This window comes from Papaver somniferum, chromosome 7 (assembly GCF_003573695.1).
Source record: "Papaver somniferum cultivar HN1 chromosome 7, ASM357369v1, whole genome shotgun sequence".
Taxonomy (NCBI): Eukaryota; Viridiplantae; Streptophyta; class Magnoliopsida; order Ranunculales; family Papaveraceae; genus Papaver; species Papaver somniferum.
Window position 1 is genome coordinate 74,127,287 of NC_039364.1, and position 23,896 is coordinate 74,151,182.

Sequence of the window (23,896 nt, forward strand, 5' to 3'; positions counted from 1 at the left end):
ATTTTTTATTGCCCACTTGCATAAATTATATCTTTGCAGTTTTTTCTACTGCTTATACTGACAACATCTTTTTAGCGGGTATGAATATACATATTTAGCTATAATGCAATTTTCTTATTTTGTTTTACGTGACTTTGGCAGTGCTGATGTTGAGAAGCTGGAAAAGCTTGTGCTGCACAGTCCAGTTATTTTGACTCTTTTCGAAGTTGGAGATGTCAAGGATGAGATGATTCCAAAAAACGTTCAACAGTTCTGGGTGAGCCAGTAGTTTATTAGTATTTCTATTTTAAAAGAGTAAGGGTATGCCACACATGAAGATGAAATCTTAGAACTCATCTTGTGCATCTTTTGCTGGCAGATTTCATGCAGTACTCGTGATAAGCAACTCTACATGCTGTCACTCTTGAAGTTGGAACTATTGATATGGGTTTCTGAAGCTCTTTCTAGAACAGGTAAGGTGTAAATCTACTCCAAAAGCAATTTTTCTTGTTTTGTTGATACGCTTTCTTCACTTCTTCGGTTATAATTGACTCAATCACGTATTGTCACAGTTTGGAATCAACAGCTGTTTTAAATGCTGAACTGCCACAAAATTCGCGTCTACACAGTGTCTTTTTATGCTTGAAAGAGGGATTACATCCCTATTTATTGAACTACCTATTGACCGACAAAAGGTTATAAAACTAAATGTATCTGCAAAAGTGATTCGAAGGTTCTTTCTTTAGCTGTTTAAGGTTCAGCTTAGGTTAGGCATAAATTGGATAGGTATATGACACAAGTTATAAATCAGATTGGGGACCCAGAAACCAATGAACTTGATCACATGAGCGTCAATATAAGGAAAAATCCTCCAAGAGTAGGGAATTTTTGAAGTTCAGGCTTGGTGTTGTAGGTTAAAAAGGTAAAGATATTCGTTGTGGCTTTCTATAGTTGTCTAAAACATACATTACGCTTTGTGTGCACATCTCACTCTGAGAAAAAGGCCTCTGTATATAACGCATCCTATAGATAGTTGGTCTCTCTATAAATTTATACTTGATCTTTTTTCTATCTCATTTTAATGTAGGGATTTTTTTGTGTCATAGAGGGGGAAGTCCCTGTGTTGCCAGATACCGTCCCTCGCAAAAATAGGTTTTGGTCTTGCTTTTTCTCCACTACTAGGCGAAAGCATTTTTCCATATTTATGCATTTCTGATGGTTAAAAATTTCAAGCTTACAGAAGAGGTCAGTTCATGTTGTGTTCACTCCAACTGTTTATGTTGCTCTTTTGAATTCCTTTGACAACTTTGGTAGTATGCATGCAATCTCTCTTATTTATATCAAATCTATCTATTTATCTGAAGTTCTCTTTCGGCTATGAAGGGTTATATATAATCATATCGATGTCATGCTTTAACAGGAAAATCAAAGTTAGACACTAAAGAAAAAGGATTATGTAGATATATGTCATCCACTCAAACATTAGAAATCGGGAACAAGGGTAACTTCTTTATCCTTTTTGGTATGTGAAACACCCAGAGAATCGTTTAGTAGAACTACGATGGGTTAAATTGATCATGGTGTTGGGATATTTATGTTTTAAACATAAAACTGTAAAGGGAGGGTAAACTTAGAACATATATATTCTGACTTGTATATTCTGGTTTTGTCATTAGATTCAACTTCCGAGAGCCGTGTTAAGTTACTTCCAGAACTTATTGCAACACCTCAAGGTTAATTTATTGAATCTCATCGTCAAAGCAGACCAAGCTATATCCTAGAGGTTTACTGATCTATTTTTCATAGGGAGGTATGTATATATTCGACTGTCTACCCATATACATGTAATGTTCAATCAGTTTGTCAAGATGGATACTTCATTTGGTAGAGTTTGTCATTTCCATGTGGGGATGGTGTTTTTTTCAGATTCGCGCTCTCGTCGTCTGTATGACGACATAACAGGTAATGCACCAACAGGATGAAGAACTTTTGTTCTTAGTTTTGCTTAACAGCGGAGAATGACATTCGAATCTATCAGTTTCAGTAGTTTATCATACTCTATCTGTAGTCTCAAACTCTCATATTTTTTCCCTGCACTTCTTCAGGCCCAGCTATCCCAACCTTTCGTCTGTAAGGAACCATGTTCCTGGGATATCAGTGTTAGCTTTGACTGGTACAAGTGCTGGCTTTGATAGCTACAACTGTTCCAAAGTAATGAGTTATAATTTGAGTTTCATGATGATGTCAATAGAGTGGACTAAAGCTTAAGAACACTAAGAAGATAAGTATGATGACATACCCAAAGACCAAGAAGATTAAGAAGATTGCTAAAGCTTCAGATCTGCATTATGGGGAACTGAAGAATATGAGAAATAGTAAGAAAATGAAGAGTACAACAGTCTAGTTACAGATAAATATATAGTCGTGGTACTATGGATTTACTATGTGAATTATTAATTATTGAATCTCCATCTGAAATGGTGATTTTTCCGAGTTCTGCTTACTACTAAACTTATCAAAGATATGTGATGTTTTCCTCATGTGATTAATAAAAGATATTTTATATCAATTTTGATATATTAATAATTCTGACTACATATTCTCTCAGATAAGGGTAGGTAAAAGTTAACCATTAGCTACATTAAAAGAGGGGCCAATAGGTCCCTGAAGATAAATTGAGCAATAAAATTGCAATTTTCTCGAGTGACTAAAAGCTAATATTTTCCACGTTGAATACGTTTTGTGTCATTTTATAAAGGTTATCACCATGGTTTGTGGTATCCTATGTGTCCAAAAGGTGAACAATAGCTACATTGAAAACACTTGATGTGTCCAAAAGGTGAACAATAGCTACATTCAAAACACTTGATGTGTCTTTCGAAAAAATTTAGCCACGATGCTACAAATATTTAGTGGCCATAACTTATTAATTGGCCATGTAAAATGTTTATCATGTGTCCAAAAATATGGATGGCCATGGTACCATAGATTAAACATGACTACAAATCATGTATTAGCCATGTTAAATTATTTTCCGTGTGTCCAAATGATAGAGATGTCCATGGTTGAGAAAAATTAGTGTGACTGCAACTCATGAATTGGCCATGATAAAATGAATTTTGCGTGTCCAATTGATGACAAAGGCCACGGCTATAATAAAATTCACGTGACTTTAAGGTAAACTTTAGCCACATATAATTAAATTGTGTGTCTATAAGGATCCTATGGCCATGGTGATAGTGAAAATGCTTAACTACAAAAAAAAATATTGAGTACCATATAGACACGGTTTTAGAGTTATGGCCATGGTAAATCATATTTTATAGCCACTCAAAGTTTATGTAGCCATAGGGATACCTTTTTGTCTCGGCACCTGATGCCACATTTTTGGAGTGAAAAAAATCCATGACCAAAATCCTATGGACACGGTGATTAAGTGTGGCCAATGTAAAGATTTGTACTAGTGTGGTGACCTCCTTGAGAATCCAATTGAACATAGATCAGTTGTTGGAGCTCTACACTACCTGACATGGACAAGAACATAAACTTCTTTTGATGTTAATCTTGTTTGCCAACATATGCAGCATTCTAGATTCCTCATCTGGTAGTTGCAAAAGAATTCTGAGATATATAAAAGGAAGTCTCATTCATGGTCTACATCTTGCTAAAGGTGATGAATTTATGTTGGGATTTTTTTACGCTGATCGGACAGTATTGATGACATGATATGTATTGGGGGTTATTTTCTTTTTCTTGGTCTACAAAACAAACAACAAAAGATTGGTACATGTCATTGAATAACGCTCCCCAGAAGCATTATTTCTGATGACCAAAGCATGACCTTGATGCCAATTGTGTGGGATACATTATTTATATGTCCCTACTTTTGACATCCAATAAATATATCCTTATACAACAATAAATATGTCCCTACTTTTTAATAATTTTATCCATTTAAAATTAGATTACCTTAATACCCTCACCCATATGATATTTTCTTTATTTCAAAATGGAAAAAAATTCTTCATCTACCACTTCACCACCACCACCACCACTAACATTCAACTACAATTCCACCACCACCGTTGAACAACCACCACCTACCAACCTCCACCACCACTAATATTATACCACAACTCCTTCACCACCACCAGTCCTCCATCACCTAGTCCGTCGCCGCCACCACCACTAGTTCGCCGTCGCTGCCACCTTCGCCGCCACCACCACCACTAGTCCGCCGTCGCCGCCACCTTCGTCGCCGCCGCCACCATTGGTTCAGATATTTTTGTATCAACAAAAGTAGTTGATGCAAATAAAAATAGAACCAACAGTAGAAGTTGATCCAATTTAGGGGATCAACAACGGTAGTTGATCCAAAAAAAAAGGATCAACAGTAGAAGTTGATCAATGTAAATGGAGTGAACTTGGCGTGAGTCGAACATGCATCATCTGAAATGGAGTCATTCATGCTACCATTGCACCACAAGTTCAACATTGGAAGAAATTTACATGATTTAAACTACAGGCATGATTATACTTATCCAAGAAAATATTGTCAACAATAGGAGTTGAAAGGATCAACAACAGTAGTTGATCCCATAAAAAATTGGGTCAACAACAAGAGTTGATCCCATAGATGGACCAACAACAGTAGTTGATCCCATAAAAAATTGGGTCAACAACAAGAGTTGATCCCATAAATAGGATCAACAACCGTAGTTGATCCATAAAAACCGAAGTCTATCCATTTACTTATCACTCCAACACACATCTCCGGTGTTCATCACCGTCAACACTCTTATCTGCAGCTCAGCCATTTCCTTGCTGCTCAAACAATAGCAGCATACACAACATCACAACCACCATCATCTCTGTAACCGACTTCATCACCACCAACATCTACAATCAAATCCATCTGAATCTTCAAACAGAAAAACCACTTCAAATCCATAATCATCTGAAACCCTAGCTTCCACAAACAAAATCAATTCCTTCTGAATCTCGAAATGAACCAAAACCCATCTTTCAATTTCATAAACCTCTTCCTAAATCAAATCTCCATCTCGTCAGATCTGATTTTGAAAATTAATCTTCAAAATTCCGAACCAGTTAGCAGCGACGAAGGTGGTGATAGTTGCAGAGCTGGTGACAATGAAAATGGTGGTGGTGGGAGTGGTTTAGTTTGATTTGATTTTCAATCACAGAACTCTCTCTCTCTCAAATCTCAAATCTCAAATCTAATGAAACGAAGAAGGGAAGAAGGGAAAGGTTAAATAAGAGATATTGCAAAATATATTTGTAGGAATTACCTATAGGTACTAATATAGTGGTAATAGTTAGTGGCAGGTCCACCCACTAAAGCCCAGTAACCGGAGGTCCATAATTAAAAGAAAACATAAAAATGGATCCAATTTTTTAAGCCCAGATCCTGTACACGTGCGGAACTAATACGACGTATTTTAAAAATTTCCAAAGCACCCTCCAGTATATAAAAGCACAAGAACCATATCTCTTTCAATTCTATTCGTTATCTCAATTTGTGTTTCAGAGAAGAGCTCCGGAAATGAAATCTTTTGAGATTCTCGCTCGATTCGTGAATTCAAACTCACATCTTGTAATTGGTAGGTCAATTTTCTTATTGCTACTCCTAAAGTTAGTCAATTTCATATTTGATTGTTTTTTGTTTTTCATTTTTGAATTTCTTTTAAATCTAAATCATCTTGATCGTTCTGCTACTCATTAATCATTCGAATCATCTTCATCTATCATAGTTGGTGATCTCCATATATATGGTCCTTTTTGATGTTTGGTTAAATTTTCGATCTCCATACTTGGTTAGTTCATTTTTGTGAAAATAGTTCAGATCTAGATGGATAATCACGTTTTTTGTTTATTTCGTTATGAGATTTGACTATACTAGTTTCTTTTTATTAGTTCTAGATTATTTTTTTCAGTTGGTTCTGTAAGAACCATCAGTACGTATATGTTGTACTGACAAAATACCTAGCTTTTTTTCTTCTTAGTATCATGTAAAATTCTTTCGATTTTGTTATATATGTATATTCATCACTAGGTTTTTGAACTCAAGAGATTGAGATTTAGTTTTTGAGTTCGGTGATTTTATTGTTGATTTGTATTTCAAGAATTAGGTTTTTAATTAGAAGAAGGATAGATGGTGGAAAAGGGGGAAGAAGAAGAAGAACAAGAGTATAAGAAGAAGATTCAAAGAATTGACGGTTTGTATTTTGTGTTTTTCTTTTATTTATGTTTCTTTTTGATCCACTTCCTTATAAACTCACTCATAGTTACTTAGTTTGTATGTTTTTTGAGATTGTTTGATCCGCCAGTACATATATGGTATACTAAAAATAAATGTTTTGATTTTTTTTATTCATAGATTCATCACTTATTTCTATGATCCAGCAGTACATATATGGCGTACTGGAAAAAATAAGTGTTTTCATTTAGTTATATCTATAGATTCATCATTTACTTTGACATGCAGTTTAATTTTAGGTTGTGAATCAACACTACATATGTGGAATATCGAAATAACATGATTTTTTTTGTATTTATAATATTTTCATGCTTGATTAGATGCTTTATGTTGAAATTTTTACTAGATCTAATTATTTTAGCTTCATTTTGTTGGTTTGTGTTTGTTTTTAGTTTACTACACTACATGAGCTATCAGTACGTATATGATGTACTGTTTTAATTAAGGGTAGGTATATTTAAGATATATTGAGAATATATTCGATGTACTGAGAATATATTGAGTATATATTTGGTATATTCGATCTACTGAGAATATATTGAGTACATATTTGGTATACTGAAAAATCAGATGCTAGTAATCTCCACACTACTATCCAACGCAGTATGTTCGAACTAGAATAAAACATGCAGTACATAGCGGTTGTACTGGATTTTTTGAGCAGTGCATAACAATTATATTGGATTTTATTATTGGAGTAATTTTTTTTACTGCATACCCTTCTTCCCACTACTACCCGACGTAGTATGTTCGAGACTAGAATAGAACATACAGTACATAGCAGTTGTACTTGATTTTTGAGCAGTGCATAACAATTATACTGCAGTTTTTGAGGTTGAAGATGTTTCTGATATTGCATTTTTTCTTTCTTTACAGGCATGGAGAGATAGTCCTTGTAGTTCCCGCCTAGATGCCATCTACATGGATCTGAAAGTTCAGCAACAACAAATCAATGTGTACTAAAGTTGTATTCGGAAAGCCTTCATACACAGGTTCGCCTAGAATTACAATATTTTAGAAATTTGATTAGCAAGGGTAGTAATTTTGTGAAAGAGTAATGTTATGGAGTACTAGGTTTAACCTTGTGCACATGTTAATGCCAATATTGCCACAATCCTAAATCTCGTTTAGCTTATATTCGATGGTCACAGTGTATATATATGAGTGAAGCCAATATGTATTGACGATTGTGGAAGGAAGAATAACCATATTAGCATAATGCATAGGTTTTTGATGGAATTAGGTGTGTTTTTGAATGCAATATCTGTTAGGATGCTTAAAATCCACTGAAAATATGAGTGTAGTCAATATGTACTGATGACAGTGAAGAATAACCTTCTTAACATTATGGATAGGTTTTTTTTTCATTTCTTTCATTAGCTGAAATATTTTGTTTTCTCTTCAATAATGCTCTGGTATTAGTTGTTGTCCAGGGAACATCACCAATGATGCTAAAAAAGTTAAGCTAGGGTTTTGGAAGAGCACTGGGTATTACTACAGGTTCACATTGTGAAAATTATGGAGAACGGTCTTAATACGTGGAGTCAAAAGTGAATGAAAGTATTTTCTGTCAGTTTTTTTTCTTCGGTGTAGCCATTATGCATAATTTTCTCAGTATATATCATATGTACTCTTCTTTTTTTACTGTGTATTTGAGAGTTTTCTTAGTATATATCAGATGTACCCATTTTTTGTACATATGTACCCATTTTTTGTATATATCATATATCAGATGTATTCATTTCTTGAATATCTATTTAATCTGTATTTAGGAAAAAACACTTGATAGCTTTTGCTCAAGTATATAAATTGTTAGTTGATATCGATCTATTTTAGTTTTTAGTACAACCAATGTATGACATTTCTTAATGTCAAATTTGCACTTTTAAGTACAATTAACATATGTAATTTCAGTACAACATATACGTACTATAGGATTATACTGTAAAAATCGACATAGTTTTTGTTTTTGTAAGCCATAACATAATGGAATCAAAATCTATAGAATCGTTGAATAAAATTACTATTATTCATTGTATTACTTATGTTCTTCTACACGGTTAAACATAAGAGTAAATAAAATTAGCTTACCCCAACATTGCAGGTACATTAGCAACCAAAATTTACATCACGGGTCCAAGATTATAACAAAAAAGAAGAATAGAAAACAAACAAAGAGGAAAAAAAATTAAACATAGAACTAAATCTTCCACTCCAGTGCTACCAATACCAAGACCACCACCGCCAATACTGAACTATGTTTCCCGGAACCACTACCTGCTGGATCATATTGTAAAAGTCAGTTTCATGTCAAAATGAGTATGTAACGAAGTTGGACAAGATCTAAATAACTTTCTACTGGATGTCATGACAACCTTACATGCAAAATTAACTAGTTTTCTTTCAGTATAACATTTATGTACTGCAAATTCATAAAACACACAAAATCATATATGTAAGTATAAATATAGTTCTTTTTATAAGTATGGGTGTTATGTACTGGAAATTTATAGTGCTTCACACACCTACAATTATATACAAAAGCTTATTGTGATGTTCAAACATTGTTTTTTATCAGTATGAGAGATATGTACTAACTCATATTGTCTAACAGGTATATATACAATCATAAATGAAAGCATAAACAAAGTTGTTTAATGAGCACGAGAATTATGTACTGCAAATTTACAGTGGATGATACACACCTACAATCATATATTAAAGCATAATAGTTGTTATTTAATTAGTATGGAAGTTATTTAATTTTAATAAATAGTGTCTAAAACATACACAATCACATATGTAAGCATAAACATAGTTTTTTATATCAGTATGTGAGATATGTACTCAAATCCATATTGTCTAACAAATATACAATCATAAATGAGAGTATGTTAATGCCTATTTCATTAGTATGGGAGATATGTACTGATGAGTCATTGTCTCATAAACCAAAAATATCAAGCATCAATGATTTTTTCCAATATAAATTTTTTTACACCAGTATAGCAAATATGTACTGGTAAATCATGGTCTGTGGAAACAAAAATAACAAGCTGCATGTTACTTATTCATGATTTTTTCTAGCATTTTTCCCCCACCAGTATAAGAGTTATGTACCGGTGGATCATTGTCTTATAAACCCAAAATAACAAGATGCATGTAACTTTCATGATTTTCACCAGTATGTGAAATATGTACTGGTGGATCATTGTCTCTTAAACACAAATTACAAAGAAAATTGAAATAGAACACATCTAGTACCTTTCTTATTTGAAGCCGATACTCCTTTGTTGTTGTTTTTTGTTCACGGATTTGGTTTTTCGTCTTGATGATTCTTCAAAATCACCTTCTTCCGATCTATGAGCAGTGATATCATCCCCGTATTGCTTCTTGATCTCATTTTCTCTATTTTTTTTCACCTAGATGGAATCTAGGTATTTTTCTGAAACTTTTCTGACCTAGATAAGAAATTAGGTATCATAAATGATATACGAGTGATTATCGATGATTTTTTAGTTGTTTGTTTTCTATGATTCAATTAAAAACATTCAATTGAACGTTTCAATGGATTTCATCAAATGTTTTCTGATATTGGTTCTGTGAAGAGGAGAAATAGGATATCGGGAGAAGGCGGCTGCTTCACACGTTTTGTTAGAAGGGGGGGTGTCTTTTTCATGTTTCAAAGCATATTGGACCTCCTAATAACAATAAAATCCGGTTGGACCCTACTATAAATAACCTTATGGACTTAGGACCAAACAAGAAATTTTCCATTATATTTCTATTAATAATTTCAATTATGCCATCAGGGATATTTATAAAGGAACCATTTTTTGGGGACCACTCAAAAATGGTGGGGGACTACTTTGTGATAAGAATGTCTACCCTATATTATAAGGGGTGTCCTAAAGTATGGAAATGACTAACCTACCCTATATATAATCACCTCCTCCCAACACCACCACCACCTATATATATAACCACCTCTACCCATCACCACCGCCGCTCACCACCACCAACCACCACCTACCACCACCGACCACCACCACCACCGACCACCTCAAATCACCACCACCGCCACCTCTATATATAGCTTAATTTAAATCATTAACAAAACAAAATCAAAATTATAACAAACCCATTACTTTTCATTCGTTTTCCTTTGAAAAAATGAGATGTTATCATCAAAATGAGTTGAAAATGGAAGCTGCAGATAAAAGTTCGGCTAGGAATTATCTGAAAAACTTTGTCGAACTAGCCGAACTCAACTTTAATGGAGGTTTTTTCTTTCAGAGAAAAGTTCGGTTACGTCGCAAAATTTTTTTCCTTACGTCGCAATTTTTTTCTCCTAACCGAACTTTTCTCTGAAAACCTATATATTGAGTTCGGTTACATCGCAAATTTTTTCATTTTATTTTCCCAGACGAACTTTTAGTTCGGTTACGTCGCAATTTTTTTCTCCTAACCGAACTTTTCTCTGAAAGAAAAAACTCCATTAAAGCTGAGTTCGGCTACCTGTGTTTTTAGAAACATTAACCGAACTACACTTGCAGAATGAGTTCGGCTACCTGTTCTTCAAATGTTGTAACCGAACTTTGTTAACGAAACCGAAATCAATTTGTAAATTGTTCATTTTTAGGAATATTTTGGCCAATTCAAGCACCATTAACTAAATTTGAAGTATCCGTGAGTACCCAAAACATCATACTCTTGTTGTGCCTCTTAAAGAAAAAGATCTAAATTTTTTTCTTCCAAAACCCTCATCTTCATTATCATCTTCATCTTCTCCCTCTCTACAATTCTTTTTTTGAAAAAAATCAAATTATTAATTTAATCTCACTAATCATTACACTAATTTAATTATCAAGGGTAAATTTGGTATTAGAAGAAAAGTTAGATAAGGGGTGACTCATTATTACTTCTAATATCCACCCAAAAAAAATGGAGAGTAGTCTCCTACCATTTTTGAGTAGTCCCCAAAAAACCGTTCTTATAAAGAGGCTTAGGGATATTTGTGAAGGCCCATCAGAAGGAGGGACAATAGTTCAATTTCCACAATTTTGTGTGGCGATCAGTATTAATCCCACACGAATCTTGCAGTTGTAGCTGAAGAGGAGCACTAGGCTCAGTACAACAGATTGCTATCTAAGTCGATCTCATCTGGTCTTAACAAAGCGTGAGACTTCAAATGACAAAGTCGCCTTAATATGACTGTGACATTACCACTAGAAAGCATGATATCCAACCAAACAACAAATTCTCACCAAACGCTCAGAACTTTAGCAATGAAAGAGACACCTAAAGAGAAACTGGATATGCAATTTGAGACATCTAAGAAGAAACTGGATTCTGGATATGAAGTTTTCAACCATGTACAAGGGTTATTACACAAAAAGGTTACATTTTTCATTACTTCCAATTGAAAGATTCATAATACAAGCTCGAAAAAAATTTAGAAATCAAACTACAGTGAATAGAAAGGAAAAAGCAAATGACAAATTCTAACTCGAGGTTATACAAGTACCTTCTTTTTCTTTTCAAGAATAGGAGGGTCGACGTCAATCCCCATATTAGCAGCAGTTCCTGCTATAATTCTCATTGCTGAGTCAATAGTTGTACAGTTCAAATCTGGTAGTTTTTCAGTTGCAATTGCACGTAGTTGGTCGACCGTGACTTTCCCAACTTTTTCTAATTGTGGATCTTTTGATCCTTTCTCCACTCCTAACAAACACCCAAGAACAATAGAAGTCAAGATCCACCAAGTGTTATTCAAATTAGTCAAGAAGTGAAGATATGATCTTCCAAATTGTATAACAAAAGACAACTAGATCAGCAGTGCAGGTAGTGGAACTCCTAAAGCATTAGCAAAAAAAAAAAATCCTTAAGTATAGCAAGGGAATACATCAAGGTAGCTTGAAAAAGAGAAGAAACTGACCGAGCAGGGCAGGTGCTACCGAACCCATACACAGAGTTGATAAATACTCATAGCTAAAACATCTAATTTTACAAATGAAGAGTATAAATATTTCTATGTAAAGAGCCAGATAAGTTTCATATCTTGATCATTAGCCAATATGTTGATATGCAGTCGGTTTTCTATAGTACAACCATGAATCTATGTGATAAGGCCTCCCTTTAATCTTTATGTATCATAGCCAGGCCATACAAGTCTTGATGATCCTGGGGGAAAAGATCATATACTGACGCCCAAGAATCCGTGGAGACCGTTGGATGTGCTGGCCAAATTAACTTGTGACTAACCCATCTTTGTCCACTAGGGTTGGGTTGCTTTGAATGTCATGATCTAGAATCCTAGCCCACTTAGGTCAGCGTTCTGTACCTAGGTTGAGTTCTAAACCTTGGGTTGATTCATAGATGAATCAGAGCACAAAAGAGCCCTAACCACCATACTCTCAAGCCCAATACGGAATGAATATGGAAAAGTGAATCAATGATGAACTTAGTAAGCAAGAACAGAAGTAAACTGGACTAAGATGAAATAGAATGTGACATGTTCCTTATTGGAAGGGTAACAAACAGTCATCCGTAGACTGACCCGATAGGATACCAAACCCAACAATATGGTATACTAGTATAAGAAGGAAACTACAGCCAGATGTAGGTGTTTGACAAAATTTAATCGAAAACCACTTCCACCATTATCATTACTATAACCCCGGCACAATGTGGCATCATCATCGTCAAGTTCAACACCATTACCATGGCCACGAAACCACTATTTATTTGATTTATGTTTACCTAACAAACTCATTAAGTTTTTTATTTTATATTGTAAGTAACTTACAGCACTAAACTACTATATTTTTTGGTGTAACAATGGACGAGCTCTCAGTTTTGGTTCCCGAAAGGATAACAGGAATAAAACGAAGATCACAAACTGCAGCTGCAGACCACTTGTCAACCTTAAATCACCAAGAAAAGTACAATTTCAATTGGCATTTTATGTCATGTCGCCTAACAAACCCTCGAAAACATTTGTTTTAAAATGGAACTAACTTTCAGAACTTAAATCCTAGATTTTTTGGAGTAAAAGTGGATGAGTTCTCAGATTTGGTTCCTGGAAGGATATCAGTAACAAAATAAGGATTACAGCTAAACACCACTTGCGAACCTTAAATCACCACGCAAAAGTACAATTGGCCTTTTATTATGGTGCCCAAAAACTCTTAAAATTTTTATTGGAAACTGGAAATAACTTTCAGCACTTAATTACTAGAGTTTTGGGGGTATTTGTAGACGAGCATTTACATTTGGCTTTCGAAAGGTATCATATAACAGATAAAAGAGCACAGACTACAGCTAAAGACAACCTGCGAACCTTATATCACCAAGGATAAGAACAATTTTGATGGGCCAATCATGAAAGTAGAAGATCCATCGACAATGACTACTGATTTCAAATATTTTAGGCCAAGAAAATTCACGTTTATCAGTTCAGTTCTTAGATTTAAGTTTCAGATTCTGGCTTCCTCAAGAGTAGAATATGAAGGGTTTATATATCCTCTAGGCCAGAAAAGATAAATGCATTGCTACCGAAAACATTAACCAAAGCAATAAATTTTCTTTAAACACAGGTAATGTGTATACTAACAGCAAGGAAAATGAAATATATCAAACAAATTAGTAATGATAGACAAAAAGGGAATACCTGCAGCCTTTAGTAACAGAACAGAAGCAGGCGGAGTCTTGAGGATAAAGGTAAAACTTTTGTCCTGTCAATAAAAGATAAAATGCATCTTAATTTTCAGGTTTAGGTATCAGAATTCACTTTTGAACTACAACTCACACATCAATTCATTCAATGACTACCAACACAAATTCAAAATAAAAAGAATCACTTTAACCCCAATTTAGTAAGTTCTGAACTTATAAATGAACTTACATCAAAAACCGTAATCTCAACAGGAATAACATAGCCAGCTTTGTCTGCTGTCCTTGCGTTGTAATCCTTACAGAAGGCCATAATGTTGACACCCTTGGAACCGAGGGCTGGCCCGACAGGTGGTGCAGGTGTAGCCTTTCCAGCTTCTAGAGCGAGCTTAATCACTCCAATTACTGCATAATTAGGGCAAAAATCAGAAATTGAGACCTCATAAAACAACTAGTAGTTTAAAGAAATTGTAACCTCGTGTGCATATTCAAACTCAAGCAATGTTCATAACTTAGAAGGAAACTATATAAACGATGAATACCTTTCTTTGCTTTTCCTTTAGGAGGTGCCATGGATTTTATAGTGAGGGACCTTGGAGCAGCCGAAAGAGATGATTGTTTTTTGTTAAGAAATTGACGAGAGAAATTGGCATTTGAAGATAAATTAGTACACGAAAATGAGAAGAGAGAAGAAGAGAGTTTGACATTGTTTGAAGATGGAGATTGAGATAGAGAGAGATGACAAGAGAGGGAAGCCATTGGAGAGGTAGACACAAAACACCAGAGAATAGAGGAAAGAAACAGAGATAAGGGATAAAGTTCTTCGCAACAATTTCTTACTCATTTGATCCTTAACATCATGCCCGTTAAATGTATCTAGTCTGTCTCATGGCACATCGAAATAGCTCTTTCGCAGTTCTACATGGATGACACGTGGGTAGATTTATTTTGTTTTATTTTTATTATTTTAATATCTACTAAATTTGGCAGAGTTTTTATAGAGTTCTTAGTTGGCAACCGGGATAAATTTAGCAGAATTATACACCGAAATAAATTTATTTTAATATCTATAATTTTCTTAAAATTATTTTACAGAGTTTTTAGTTGTCAACCGAGCGACCAGTTAGGCACCAACCCCCTTTTGAATAGTAACACTCAATCTATGAAAATAAAACTTCCTAAACCACTACCAGCATCATGACTAACTAAACAGTTCTTCAAATGCTTGAAAAAACATATAGTAGTATCTTCACTGAGCTCTCCTAAGGTAGTGAAAGCTAAAACGCCAAACCATAACCATGCGAAACACATTCATTCAAATATTTAGTACGTTTACGCGAAATTGCTTTAGATATAACTTGGCCTGGGATGAAAGAACGAACTCCATCACCAGTGAAGGGTGAGACACCTGTGACATCCATACACACATCTTGGTCGTTTTCCCAATTGAGAGAAATTACATCCAACATATCTTAGAGAAATTGAAATCTAAAGCAATTTGGTGGAATACTATTCCACCCTTTCGAAAGTTTCTTTTTCTTTCCTAGTTACTTTATTTTTCTATTTTGGAACATAATAACATTTCCAAGATTTAACCCGTAGATAGATAATAATTAGTGGAAATTGGACAAATATTCTTATTTTTCATGTGCTTTCACAACTACTCACAAGAAACTTCACAAATGCCCCTAAGGGTGCATTTGAAAATTTCACTCACATCATAATTTTCGTAATCCCACTTCTAACTTTTGTATCCTATATACATTTTCTTCTTCATTTATATTAAAACATATATCAATCGCTCCCACCACCTCCACCATCTCTATTGCCGCCGCCAAAACCAGCACCACCACCTCCATCACGCGTGAAACTACTATCAAACGGGTCAAAGATTGATTTTTATTTATCTATTTCAACTGATAAGGTTAAAGATTGATTTTCGAAACCAGATCCAGAGATCGATTTTGTTGTTTTGGTTTCTGAATCAATAATTTCGAGTTGAAGATTCAGCTTAGTGATTACGTTTTTAAATTTCATATCTGGAAAACTAATGATATGGTTGGAAAATCGATTTTGAAGATATATAGATGCAATTTTAATACTAGTGGACATGAAGACTAAATCGAAAGGTAAACAATCGATTAAGTATCTAAACTTTTTTATATTTTTAATCGGTTACATGTTCTCTTTCTGGCCTAGACGTATGGCCTTAATATTATTGTGATGAACTTCATAGCTATGAGTAGCTAAAAACATATTATATTGGTTAAGGAATAAGTTGAAATTTTAAACATGATATTTATGCAATGAATTAGTTTTGTCGCCATGCTTTGTCGTTTATGGTTCACTATTAATATTGTCATATGATTTAAATGCTTGTTTAGTCGATCGAGTTTGTTTTATCTTTATTGCTATATTGGGGTTTCCAATATGCAAACATTGAATAATTCTAATCACAAGTAGCATAGTTTTGAGTATTGCTTGCAGTGATATATCATAATAGTCACAAGTGTATCATAAACTTTGTTAAATCGGATTAATGCTTTTACACGTTCATTTGCGTTGATTAACCTGATTTCATAAAACTTAATGAATCTAGGGAATTAAACTTGATTAGTCCATTTTTTGCATCAGGTTATTTTCTAGATAAAATTCATACTTGTATCGTTTTATGTAAGTATGATGAAATCAGGTAATTAGCGGGATATTTTTGCGATCAAAATATCCTTGGGATTTTGACAGAGTTAAGATTGAACTATCAATTATAGTTATTGTTTCAAATACATGTTTTTGAATGACAACAAATCCTTGACCAATATCTTTATCTTATTGATTACTGCCAACTATTTATTTTGCTTTCAAAATAGTTTTTATTACTCCTAAATTGTGGAAAATTCCCCTTTGGTTACTTAAGAAATTGAAATCGAATAACAACAATAACCTCTCATGGAACGAATTCCTTCTTACTTTATACTTCATTATGTCGTGAATCTAGCAGTAAGTCAGGTGTTACTGGATGAAAATCTTGCTAATGAGTTATAACATTGAATGCAACAACATCTTGTAAATTAGTAACACGATGCACTTAATTACATATGTTAACAACAATGTAACTAACAACCAGAAGAAGAAAAAAACACTAACATAAACTTTTGTTGCCTCTTGTAAGACTAGTATCTAGCACAACCACCTAGCAAACTCTTCCACCGATCACAAGCGACTCCTCTCTAGTTTTAATGATCCCAATTATCATCGATATTGTTCCCACTTTCCCAATGCGGTTATCCAACAGTGTGCGATTTTCATTAGCACTATTGCGGTTATCCGGCAACACCTTCAGGGGAGGTCACTCTCGTGACTACACCTGGACCGAGCACGCTTAACTGAGAAGTTTTTCTCATAACTCAGTAAAGTGTACCCATCAGGCCTCGATATTTTCAAAGATCAAACTATTATTTATATTCTATTCAATGAACCCTCCCTTCCAAATGAAGATATTATAATACCATCACCTTAAATTGGAGTCGCCCTCTGCTTCGAAACATACAAGCTTGAATCTCCACTGTTCACTAGATGCCACTCATGAGACCAGTACCTGGCCCAACCCGTATGACGTACCCTCTCACTCTCGACAGGTACCCATCGTCGGATTTGATACCATTTGTAATGAACATAACCTCCATCGATATAGTCTACACTTAGTCACTGTGGTCATGCCGAAGTGTGGGGTTTTCAACCGGCACTGCTACAGTTATTCTGCGGCAGTGTCGAACCTCCACCGATATAGTCCACACTTAGCCACTATGGTCATGCAGAAGTATGGGGTTTTCAACTGGCGCTGCTACAGTTATCCAGCAACAGCTTCCTTGGAGGTCACCCATCGATCTCCAGATTACTCCTGGCCGAGCATCGCATGGTGTGAGTGGTGATATAAGAGAAATGGTAGAGAATCTATAAAAATACTTACAATCACTGTGATTCATTTATCTTCTATCGTAATTAAAGCTAAACAAAAATCACTTAACGGAGAAGTTGGATATGTATTGATGTTGATGTTAAAGAATGAGGGGATAAAAATAAGGTTGAGTTCTAACTACCAGTGGAACCACGATGGTTTTACTTGTTAGGAAACTATCATGATGGTTGTTATTCCGTGACGCACACCATGTGGTTATAGATGGTCATGCTTAGGTTGGATTTGGCTTGCCGTGACAAATTGGTTGTCATAACAAATGCATGGTAATAGATTTGAGGCTTTGAGCTTAATATTGATTCATAATTAAAAATGTTTAAAATAGTACTACGACTCAAGTAATCTTGCATGTTGTTAGATTAATGAATTAGTCTTCTTCTTGTACTTTTTATCGATTGTGTATGTGACATTTCAAAATGTTTAATTCTGGGATCCAAATAAGCTGATAGTGGGAGAGAGATTGATATTTTTTATGAGCACGGTAACATGTTATTTCAAGTGCTTATGTTATTAGATAGATTCCAATGCTCTATATTATTCCTAAGAACAAACCCTTACCCGTCTCTCATATTTGACTTAAAGTAAGCAAGTGTTCGGTGCGGTTGTGTATAAAATATATATGTCTTTCGAATTACTTGATGCTAACATGGTTTAAAATATTTTATGTGAATGACTACCACCCACCGTGACTCAAATATCCCAAACTTACTAGTTGGGGACATTTCGATATACTGGGTTGTGTAGTAGTATATATTATTCTCTTTAATAGTATTTCTAAGTGTTGACGTCTCTGTGTGGTGCAACAGTAGATGAAATGCTAGAATTTGTTCTAATTCCATGTGACTGCAAGCCAAAGTTTTAGATTATGTTTAATGGATGACAAGTACCATTTACTTATTTTTATAATAAAATTAGAGATATATATCGGTTAATTGCACAACGTTTTAAAGGTTTTTCGTTTGATTACATGGGTGCCCCACTATTGTTAGAGCATAGTTCGGTTGAACTCACCAAGCGTTGGTATGTCAAGTTTAGTTGTTATATTTTAGTATCAAAACTCATCTAGAGTCGCCTGATTAAATATTATAGTCAACTTCATTTAGGTTAGACCAGATAGTCTAGGGATGTTGAGACATACAAGTATTACTCTGAAGACTTGAAGAATGTGAAGAAGTAGCGAACTACGACGACGACATCATCCTTCCACTTGAGGTTAGTAATACTGACTTGAACTCGTTTCATTCCTAACGTATCTTTCAAGTTGTGTTATATTGAAAACATAACTGCGAATCTGTATATATTGTACATATTGTATAATACTCTAGTGATGTGACATGACCATAGTATTAGGGAAGACTATGAAGTATAACGCTTATTTTGAACTTCGTAGATATGACATCAACATAATCTTGTATATATTTTTATGATTATGTGAATGGGTTATGGTGAAAATTTCATCCTAGGAATGTTTTACATTTTTTTAAAGGAAGTACATTCATGAACTTGTTTTATGAATGGAAAGGAAAATCGTTAGGCTTATTGGTCCGGCTATTCATTGCAAATATTTGGATGACCAATATGTGTGAGATGGTAGAACCGATCTTAACTTATGTTACGTATCTTGGTATAACTAATCACAATGCCTGACTTATGATTTGACATGACTGGTTTTTATTAATTGGTGTAACCGATCCTAAGTAATCACCATGTGATGGTATGATCGATCCTTGTAATTGGTGTGACCGATCCTAGTAATTAGTGTGACCGATCATGAGTATGTATAATCGATCCTAGTAATTGGTGTAACCGGTCCTGGTAACTGGTGTAACCGATCCTAGTGACTGGTGTGACCGATCACACGAATTTCCATAATTAGGTATAACTGATCCTAGTGATTGGTAGAACCGATTGAACCCATGTATGTGATTTGGTATTTGATCAATCACATAGTGGTCTTGGAATACAGGTGAAGCAATTATAAACTTGTTTGGAAGTGCGTGGTATAATCGATTCCTAGAATGCAAAATCATGTAATTATGAAATAAGGATTTGTAGTGAAAAGATGTCAACATACTTTGAACACGAGCAATAACTCTTATCATTTATTGTTCGAAGATATTCCTTAGTACTCAAGGTGATCTTGTGCCGAAATAAATTGAGAATCTTTTAATTAAGGTTTTTCGTTTTATATGCTTTAATTACCAGCAATTAAATGCATATCTCTAGAGAATAAAAATTAGTAATGTGCATTTACTAATTGGAGATCTTCTATTGAGAGATTTCGGAAATATTGGACAAGCATTTATTGGAATTATGAAAACTGTATTTTTCCATTCATTGCATATCTTGAGAATATTTCGGTTTTGGAAATTCCTTGGTGTCCAAACATCCTTGGTCTATAAATACCTAAGTTTGCATTTCTAGCAAACTATCCTAAGAGCCAGGAAAACTTCATTTCTTGTTGTTTCTGGTGGAGCCGTCTATTCAGAGAGAAAAGTATCCTAATTAGGTGAAATCTCTTACGACCGCTCGCTTAAAAATTTCTGTGGGATCAAGAAGCTCTACGAATACTGTTGGTGGGAAACTAGATAATTGCAGTGTTATTAGTTTTCAATTTATTTGATTGGCTAACGGTTGTTGAAACTTTGATTGCACCTAGTTTGTTTATTCTTGAGAATCTTCTCTTCTGATATAAGACTCACTCAAACTAGATCGAAGTATCGACGAGATCTTTAGAACTGTTGTTAGATCTAAAGACATCTTGTGATAATCCGTTGTTAGTAGACTATGTTCCGTGCGTGATTGATCACAAGATATCCAAGTGGTGTTGTGCAGGTTATTGAAGATTAAAGAAGATTTGAAGACGAAGAAGATTTCTTATTGGTTTTCGTATCTTGTGAATTTGTGTGCACAAACCTTGATCGCTTGGGATCCAACTAGAATCAGATTTATTTGATTGATTAGTTACGTGAGATCGGCATTCTCCATATATCTCTTTGAGATCTATTTTGATTGAGTGCAAATCTATACTTGACTATTTCGGTAGTTACAGTTAGATTGATCTAACCAGACAAAGGAGTTTATTAGATTAAACACAAGAGCCTTTGTCAATGACTCATCCATATCTTGTAGCAAAGATTGATTAGAGTGGTTACCAAACAGATTCTTCCTTTGCGATCCAACGGACTTGATATTCACGTGCGTGACTCTAGAAGTTGAACGCAGGGATACTGAAGGAACTAAGTATCTAGGGGTAGTCTGCTTGGTCTCAACTATACGAAGTTGGTTTAGATTTGTATAGCAGCTTAATTCTGAGAGTATTCAAAACTGGACTAGGTTTCGGGGGTTTTCTGCATTTGCGGTTTCCTCGTTAACAAAATCTTGCTGTGTCTTTTACTTTGATTTCCTCATTATAATTGTTATTATAATAAAGTAAAATACACATACGTTAACTCCGTTATACTTGATAGTGATCATATAGAGTTTGGTTATTACCGAAATTATTATCAAGTATCACACTTTTGATTGTCGTATTGTCTCGATTTTGTATCCATAGTCAATCACACAAGTTATCTTGTTGTCGTATTGTCTCGATCTCGTATCCATAGACCATCACACAAAGTGTGAATCCCGAAGTTGTTGTTTTGTATCGACTTTGTCCATAGAAGATTACACTTGGTAAGAGGACTTATAGGTTGAAACAAAAAGATTGTGGTGTATTTGGGTACCCTCGTCTTTTTCAACTATTGCGTAAAATGATCGGAGACTTCAATTACAACTCGAATATGACCTTAGCCACTTCAGGAGAGATTAGAGATGGTTTCTCTATACGCTTGACCGACTTATAGGATTTTTTTATCTACTTTGCTCTCGCAACACAGAAGGTTCAGCGGATTGTGGTTTAACACAAAGATCGTATTTGGTGGTTGTTTGTACCAAAATTTACTTTTAGGCACAAAACACGATTGATTTGATGATAACGATATAAACTAGGGTTAGAAAACGAATTAAACATGAATAAAAGAGACACGAATTTAACGTGGTTCGGCGAGTTATGCGCACATCCACGGATGAATCCCCTTAGTGTGAGATATTTTTGTGATATATGTATTACATTGGTTTTTCTTGGGGTTAGCTAACCTAGAATTCCATATCTCCTTAGGGTTTCAACCCATGTATTTATATATTATATGTATACCCTGATTATAATATAAACTTCTTATGCAAGTAACTTGCGCAACAAGACTTCTGGAACCTTCTCTCGGGCTTGTCAGACTTGATTGGGATGAAAGATTATTTATAGAAGGTACAAACATCGCCCCATGTTAACATCCAACTTGTTGGTGGTTAGGAAGTTTGTTTTTCCTTCTTCATCGACCATCGATGACGTAACTTGCCCCCAAGCGTGAGTTGTCATTGTTGTAGTAAAATGTAGCTCGCCCTATTGTTTGGAGAAATATTACAAAGACATCCCCAACTGTGGTAACCTGCAAAAAATTGCTCACGTGCTAGGCGAGATTTTTCGAGAGCTAGTCGAGACTTGAGTACAATTTAACTAATGTAGTGTGCATGCGACTGTGGAACAAGGATTTTTGCTCGCTACGGAACAAGTTTGTAGAGCTAGCTGATAGGTTAGGCCGAAATGTTGGCTGTGTTGAGTACGAGTCTTAAAACTAACATTGGGCGCCGAGATTGTGGCTGAGACGAGATTTTGTGCTTGCATAAGTGCAAGTATTTATACTCGCGTGCAAGGCGAGATTCTATTCTTGCGAAAGCAAGACTTAAGTGCTCACATGCAAGGTGAATCTTTAGGTGCTTGCGTTGTGATGCAAGGATAGATATTAAAGGGTCTAAGCAATCCTCATATGCAATATCTTCAATGGATCATGTTGCCGACGAACCTCAAGCAACAAATCCGACGAACCTCGAACTCGATCATGTTGTTATCCACGAACCTCAAACTCGATCATGTTGCTGCTCAAGTACACATGAAATTTTCTCGAACATAAAAAAATTTCGTCTCCATCTTGTAAATCTTCGAAAGACGATTCCAACGTGCCAAAACGAGAAAGTTATTAAAGAAACAAGATTTTCATGAACCAAGCGTGCTGAAGCTGCCGTAGTATGGTATCTAACGTGGCATGGTAACTGATGTTGCACTTTTGACGTGATCAATAACTGACATGGTAGTCGGTGACTGGATCAATATTGCTGACATGGAAGTGAACATCGCATGTTAAACCTCCATTACCTATATGGCAATAGATCTCGATGATGTGACGATCACTGATTGGATCACAACTGCTGATGTGGCATCACATGGATGACGTGCCAGACACTGGCTGGATCTTTTAAGATGATGTGGCAACTGGTTGGACCCGAACGGTATGGACCAGATTGACTGGACCGGTTTGGACTAGCTAGTGAACCAGCTATATGGCTTAGGCTTGGCTCGGCTTGGATGTGGCCTGGCTCGGTTGGAGTTGATCTTTCTGTCACGCTTTCTGTAACATATATTTATGTTACTCTTTTTCTGAATTTCGCCACACTTTCTGCTTCTGTTTTGCCATGGTTTCTGCAACTTTTTGCAACACTTTCTGCTTTTATTATTGCAACACTTTCTTCATCTATTTCGCAACGCTTTCACGTGAACCCTAATTATTTTTATTTTCTTTTTGTTGATTTTTGAATCTCATGCATGATTTTAAGCTTTTTGCCGCACCTTTCTCAATGGAAAAACACGATTGTTTTACACGATTCTGCTTAGTCGAAGCCAACATTTGTACCAAAAATTACTTTTAGGAGGAAAACATGATTTATTTGTTGATGATGATATAAACTAGGGTTAGAAAAATAATTAAACATGATTAAAAGAGACACGAATTTAAAGTGGTTTGGCGAGCTATGCCTACATTCAAGGATGAATCCCCTTAGGGTGAGATATTTTATTTATATATGTATTACATTGGTTTTTCTTCGGGTCAGCTAACCTT

The 23,896-nt window shown here is 35.0% G+C and overlaps 1 protein-coding gene across 1 annotated transcript; it reads right to left on the reverse strand.

Moving 5' to 3' along the window:
• Positions 1-11,589: 11,589 nt before the first annotated feature.
• On the reverse strand, positions 11,590-14,760 carry LOC113297642 (50S ribosomal protein L11, chloroplastic-like). The gene is made up of 4 exons (XM_026546188.1): positions 14,473-14,760; positions 14,163-14,335; positions 13,929-13,992; positions 11,590-11,980 (listed from the first exon to the last, which is right to left on the reverse strand). Exons 1-4 carry the CDS (start codon positions 14,687-14,689, stop codon positions 11,772-11,774), a joined length of 663 nt encoding a protein of 220 aa, XP_026401973.1. The 5' UTR covers positions 14,690-14,760; the 3' UTR covers positions 11,590-11,771.
• Between the last annotated feature and the right edge of the window lie 9,136 nt (positions 14,761-23,896).